This window comes from Ustilaginoidea virens, chromosome 5, assembly GCF_000687475.1.
Source record: "Ustilaginoidea virens chromosome 5, complete sequence".
In the NCBI taxonomy this organism is placed as follows: domain Eukaryota; kingdom Fungi; phylum Ascomycota; class Sordariomycetes; order Hypocreales; family Clavicipitaceae; genus Ustilaginoidea; species Ustilaginoidea virens.
In genome coordinates, this window is record NC_057320.1 from 4591415 (window position 1) to 4598218 (window position 6804).

The following is a 6804-nucleotide window of genomic DNA, read 5'->3' on the forward strand; positions in this document are numbered from 1 at the left end:
TGCTCCGTGCAGACTGCCGACCCCCTCGAATCAGCAGTCACGGCAGCTGATGCGAAATCGTTATCCTCTATTTTACAGACGTTTGATACACTGTTATACAGGCCATGTGGCGCAACAATCCTTTCCCCCTTTCCCATCTCTTTCCTGCTACTAGTCCACAGCTCGGCGTTGACAGGCCAGTCGTGCAATCCACATTCTGGTATAGAGATGCTACGTGTGGAAGAGACCGTCAAGGTACTGGTCGGTGCCTGGATCGTCTTGGCTACCCGGGTCGAGGTCGATCGCGCTCTCGAGGGTATTCCGCACAAAAATGCTTCATTTGTGGCCGGCAGACAAAACAAGGCGGGATGAGACGGTCGCATCAAGCACGCACCCCGCAGCCGCCGTATCCGCCATGTCCAACATGTCATCTCAGCATGTGCGTCTCCGACCCGGCTACCTGCTCGTCTCCTCCTTCTCTTCATCCGTCCTTGATGTCCTGACGGCGTCCAAACTTGACTGCCTTTGGGAGCCATCAGCCCGGGGTAGCGGGTTCTTGTCGTAGGAAACAAGCACAGGAGCGCCCAGCTCTTGTTGCTCTCTCTTTTTTCGGAATTCTTTCCCCTTTTTCGTGGAAACTGGTAACTGTCCGTGGAACATGCGGTACCACTCTGTGGACCTGGTTTTCGGATCTATGTCTAGAACCTTCTTTCTCCGCTTCTTCATGTTGGCGTAGATGGTTTGCGCTTTCTCGTCTGAAAGTTCCTTGACAGTGTATTCCACAGCCCAGTCAAAGTTCGAGTGGGATCCTCCGCCTTCAGGTCGCTCGACAAATGCGCCATTTACTTGGCTGCGGATGCTGACGTACATGCCAAGTAGTTCTGGTACTTTTTCTTCCATGGCTTCAGGGTCCACCTGCACCTTGTCAGCGGGGGCGTCTGATGTATTCGTGTCGTGGCCAGTAGCTTCCGATGTATCTGTCTCGAGGGCAGTAACTTCCGATGCATTATCCTCTTGGGCAGTAGCTTCCGCTGCATCCTCCTCATGAGCAGTAGTTTCCGATGAATCATCCTCATGAGCAGCAGCTTCCGCTGCATCCTCCTCATGAGCAGTAGCTTCCGCTGCATCCTCCTCATGAGCAATAGTTTCCGATGAATCTTCCTCATGAGCAGCAGCTTCCGCTGCATCCTCCTCATGGTCCACCGCTTCCAACGCATCCATCTCACGGACAGTAGCTTCAAACGCATCCATCTCATGGGGAGCCGAGTCCAATGCATCCATCTTATCCGCAGCAGCGTCCAATAGATCCGTCTCATCAGCTGTGTCTTCCGTCTCGTGCTGACAAGTCATCTGCTCGGTGGAGATGGATTCCGCTTTTTTGGAATTCGCAGCGAGGTCGGCGACTTTGCGCTCAAAAGTTCTCAAGTTGGGGTTCTTGTCGTTGATGCCTTCGGTGACTTTCAGAATCAAGCTGGCCAAGGTTGTGTCGTTCGAGGCGGGCTGAGCAGCCGGCATCTCGTGTAAATCGCCTTGTTCTGCCTTGGCCACCCGCGCCTCTCTGGCTTCTTTAGCTTTGCTTGAATGAGCAGTTAGTGCAGACACGAGCTCGTCTAGACATGTTTCGCCTTCCAGCTCCGTCTTGTCTTGGAGCAGGCCACTCCTCTCAAGAGCCTCCTGCAAGGCCTCCCGCACCGACCCAACCCCAAGTGACTCATTTTCCACTGTTTCGTCGACTTTGGCCATCATCTCCCTCCAGGCGTTTTCGCTTTGCGTGTCGCTGGTCGAGAAGTCATCGCCAGCTTCATCCGACTCCTCAGCGTCTAATCCCTCGCCCTGTTCCGTCTCGGCAGCCTCGGCAGCCGCGACAGTCTCTTCCTCGCTTTCTTCACGACGAAGGCCCTGTATCTCCTGCTCCAACTGTTCCGCCGACGGCTTCCCCGCTTCCTGTATTTTGCGCATTTCTTCTTCTGAAACAGGTTCGACAAAAAAGTAGGTGAGAGGCACCTTTGTGGGTCGTGTCTCGACGTGCAGCCGAAGCGTTCGCCCCGGAAAACGCTGGGTTGCTCGGTCCAGGAGATCATTGAGCAGCGCCACGCTGCACTTGAATTCCTGGTCGCCCAAGCGAGTATCAAGCGTGCCATGGATTGCGTTATCCATCTCCGACAGACTGATGTATTGGAAACCGAATATCCGCTGCGTGTTATGGTATGCCACGAAAATACCATCCATGCGGCCCATGCGTACCTGCAACGAGTATTTCAAGAAGGCCGTTCGAATCATGTCGTAATATTCACGTTCAAAAGATTCCCACTGCCCGAATCGTCTCCGGATTTCGTACCCAACCCCCTTCTCGTAACCCCTTACATCCATCCGGACAGATATCACGGCTCTTGTCTTTAGGTCGAAAACACCGGAGCCCGGCAACCGAGAATCAAGTGCGTCGAGTTGCGACCGCATGAGAAAATCACCCATTGAGGTATAATGATACGCCTCCCCAGCGTTCTTCTCCTCTTCAGACAGCTGATGAGATTTTGATCTTCGATACTTTTCAAAATCTTCGTTGGGTAACGTGAGAAGCTTCTCCATTGATTTGCCTAGCATGCTGAGGACATTTTCGGTATCGTACTGTTTATCAGCGTCAATGGCGTAGACGCCATCTTTGAAGTGTGCGAAGGCTGCAGCCGGCCCACGAATCAGAGCGGAGAAGTTGAGTGAGTCTGGTGTCAAGGCTTTCGATAAGTTTTCATAATTTGGCTGCCTCCAAGCCGATAGGAGAAAGTGGAAGTGTGACAGCATAGATGTCATGCTTGAAGTTGAGCCACAGTATTTCAACTTGTGTTTGATACACATATCCCGGAGCTTGGAATCCTTGGAGGATGTAATATATTCCTGCAAGGCATCGAAATCGAATTCCTGGACCGGCATGATTAATGCCAAACTTGGATCAAAGTTGAAGACGCCAGATCGAGGGTCCTGCAAGTGATACACTCCGGGATTAAACAAAACTCTGTCCAAGTCGTGGCACAGTTCTGCAATTTTGGGAGATTCGTCCTCCTCGACTGGCTGTAATATCAATTTTTTCGGTTTGAGGGTTTTGACATCCAGTTCGGTTCCAATAGAATCTTTCGATTCTTTCGACTCTGTCAACTCTGCTGACTCTTTCAAACCTTTTGACCCTTTTGACCCCTTTGGCCCTTTCGATTTCTTCGAGACTTTCAATTTTTTCGAGACTTTCGATTTTTTTGACGCTCTTGGCATTTTTGATACTTTCGATTCTTTTAAATCGTTCGATTCATTCGATTCGTTCAATTCTTTCGATTCTTCCGATTCTGCTGATTCTCTCAACTCTGTCGACTGTGTCGACTCTTTGGTCCCTTTCGACCTTCTCGGCTTATTCTTCGCAGTAGATTGCATACGCGATTGGAGAGACGTCCAAGTTCCCACGTTGCTCGGGTTTTTAGCCGGTGCCACATCGCCATCTGTTGTCGCTCCCTCAGTCTCAGGTTCAACCGTGGACTCTACGTTGAAGAATGTATCCAATTCTCCGGACTCTTCAACAAACCGCGCCTGTTTTTGAGACGCATCACTGCTCGAGGAACTGTGTGGTATCAGATGATGCTGGCTAGTGCAAAGAGTTCGTTTGGCCCATAGAGGACAAAGGGGCCTATGGGTTCTGGCTGGTTGCAAAGCCCGGGCCAGCCGACCAGTGCTGCATCGAGCGCGGAGCATCTCATATGCTTGATGGGGATGTTGAAGTATACATTCGAAAGGGGTCCTGTGGACGCGCAACATCGAGTAAACGACTTTCGGTTTTTTTTTCCATCCGTTCAGTCGCCGAGGACATCTTATCGATAAGTTAGTCCCGCACGACCAAGTAAGGGCAGCGGCGAGTACCCACCCACCCCCAAGACGATTGGCTAGCGTTGGGCTTTGGTTACTCTCCACCGATTTATCCTTATCCTTGCTTGCTTGGTGCTCGGCATGGATCCAAAAGTTCACATTCCTTCTAAAACGTCATCAACCAAATACTTTGCTCCGAGGCCAACCCGCCTTGCGCTGCAGAGATGGGTGCAAGCGATTCCAAGATTGTCTTTAAACAGGGCATTTTCAAGCTTTCAGAAGAACGACACATTCCCGCGGACGATCCTTATTGGACTTCGGTTAGCAAATTGCCCAGCCACGTGCAACGTAGGAGAGAATCGTTCCTGACTCTGTAAATTTGTCTAGTTTTGGGAGCTGCCTGATTCATCCGAAGACATTTTCAGCCTCTTCTCGCCGACTGATATTCGTAGGACAAGGGACAAAGCTTTGGAGAACATTGAAACGTTGATACTAGCGTTGACATCTCGGCTCTTCATTCTTCGACACCACCCATCCTTCCCCGACCCGGAGCTCGCTCCCGAGAAGGACGCCTTGAATTGCATCCGCGTGCTGACCCGAATTCTACCATATCTATACGAGAAGGACAGCCTCGCAACCTGGGAACAGCGGTTTTTTTGGGGCACCCGTCGGAAGAGGACCCGCCATGCCGTCATTGCCAACGAGGTACTTTTCGATGAGGCGGACGACGACAAGCCGGAGCCGAAGCAAAACGTCGATGAATATGAGGACGCCAAGCCACTGGCCGAGGAGATTATAGATACATTAATCGACCTGCTGTTCTTCTCCGACCTGACTATCGCTAGGCAACCACACGGCCATGACAAGGTAACGTATGCTATATGGCAAAGCGGAGTAGGTTGTAATACCGCAGTCGCCACGACAAAGGAGTTTGAAAGCAATCGGGCCGAGGTACTACGATTGTTGCTAGCCATGGCCGGTCAAAGTATGTACATGACACCTGGTGTGCTGACGCAAACCGGCGTGCGGACCTTGACATATATGTGTACAAGCCAGGACAAGCAAATTGTCCTATCTGTCCTATGCTCTCTTTTAAACACGGTATGTATGATGCGCAACATTTTCACGTGGACGCATCGAACTGAATTCACCGCCTAGACATTGAAATACAACCCGGCGAGCTGGCGGGTGCCATATAACAACCTGGTATTCCGCGACTCCAAACAGAGCCTGGTAACCTACTCTCTACAATTCCTGCTCGCGTTGATCGTGTATCCAATACCAGAGCACGCGTCACAATCGGCGCCACCGTTGAAGAACTACTACCGCCACTTCCTGGGTCGCCTACATAGACCTCAGGATTTCCAGTTCATTGTCGATGGAATGTCCAGAATACTTAGCCAACCGCTAACCGAAAAGAGCTCGTATTTGCCAGGGAGCCAGGCTTCCAGCAGCTTTGCGCCCGAAATCTTGATGCTTTTCTGGGAGACGACGCAGTCCAACAAGAGATTTCGTTCCTTCATAATTGACACTGATCGAGTGTATGATTTCGTGGTCTTGACCATGTTTTACGCCGTCGAATACAAAAACGACGCCGCAAAGCAAGGAGTGGTTCGCATGTGTGCTTTTCTGCTACAGACCCTAAGCGTGGATTCCAACTTTGGGCCTTGCTTGAACAGGAAGTTTGAGGGTCAAGATAGCCTTCCTGCGGGCATACGCATCAACGGGTTCAGAGGCACGTACTGTGATTTCCTGATCCACTCCATCTACAACCTCATTACTTCGAGTCAAGGGAGCTTTGCAGCCATTTATCCGGCTCTCTTGGCCGTCATCAACAATATCGCGCCACATATCGAAGGCCTCGGTGCCTCGGGCAGCTCGCAGCTCATGCACATGTTTTCCTCCATGTCATCGCCTTCTTTCCTCCTCGCCAACGAAACCAACCACCAGCTGCTGCACTCGCTCATGGAATCCATCAGCGCCGTTATCGACAACAACTACCGCAAGAATCCCGAGTTACTGGTCGCCATTGTCAACAACAGAAAGCGAGTCGAGGCCTTGCGCTCATTTACGCTCGAGAGCGGCCAGGAAGAAATAGAGCGCCGAACCCGGATGAGGAAGGACCGAGGCGACTCCCTCGATTCCGGGTCGTTGAGAAACTCTGTGGATAGCTCGAGGAGCTCATCTGTCGTGCTCGCCAAATCACCGTCGTCGTCGGATGAAGTCCCCGAGGACGGAACGTTTGCTATAGGAGGCTCGGATGAAGAAAGTGATGACGATCCGCAGCCCACTCCCGCCCAGTCGACGGCAAGCGAGAACCAGTCACAATCGTCTTCCGTTTTCAACGTGGACGACGCAGTTCCGGTCCAACTGCGCGGCATGTCCGAGAAGGCCCGTGGTAAAATGCCCGCAGGGGCAGGGTCCTTCTCGAGACAGAACAGCACCACCAGTCTTGGCACCCAGTCTTGTTCGTCCAGGGCCCGGAATGGCTCTTTCGAACCAACGTCGCAGTGGATCGATGGCTGGCTGCCGGAACTTCCGCTGCACAGCATCCTGACGGTGATCCAACAGGTGTCAAGCGTCCTGCCTCGTCAAGCTGGCCGAGAGGCTTTAACCACCGAGGTTACCCGCCGCATCAAGGGCATCGAGCTGGTGGGCATAGAGCCCTCGCCGGCGCGCGTGCATTCCTTTGAATGGTCCCCTCTTGCCCTGGGGTGGTACGAGTCGCTGCTGTGGGGAGTCATCTTTTCCAGCGAGGTGCAGATGGCAAAAGGCACGATGGGCATCTGGAACGGGACAGCCATCAAGTTGTTTCGAGTGCAAGAAACGGCTCCGACAGGACCTAGCTTGACCTCGCCTAGAGGGGCGGTAGACGCCGTCGGCAGCAACATTGTGTCACGCATCGGACAGATTAATCTACGAGGCGGCGGATCATCGTCAGCCAAAAACCTGACGAGCGGCCACAGTCCGCCGCCAGGCCCATAA

At 52.4% G+C, this 6804-nt stretch overlaps 2 protein-coding genes across 2 annotated transcripts; one reads left to right on the plus strand and one right to left on the minus strand.

Moving 5' to 3' along the window:
• Nucleotides 1-435: 435 nt before the first annotated feature.
• Nucleotides 436-3237, minus strand: UV8b_06951 (uncharacterized protein; the record flags this gene model as incomplete). The annotated part of the gene is made up of 1 exon (XM_043144448.1): nucleotides 436-3237. One exon carries the CDS (start codon nucleotides 3235-3237, stop codon nucleotides 436-438), a length of 2802 nt encoding a protein of 933 aa, XP_043000383.1.
• An 806-nt stretch (nucleotides 3238-4043) lies between these two features.
• UV8b_06952 (uncharacterized protein) lies at nucleotides 4044-6804 on the plus strand (the record flags this gene model as incomplete). Its single annotated transcript, XM_043144449.1, has 3 exons — nucleotides 4044-4139; nucleotides 4207-4920; nucleotides 4978-6804. 3 exons carry the CDS (start codon nucleotides 4044-4046, stop codon nucleotides 6802-6804), a joined length of 2637 nt encoding a protein of 878 aa, XP_043000384.1.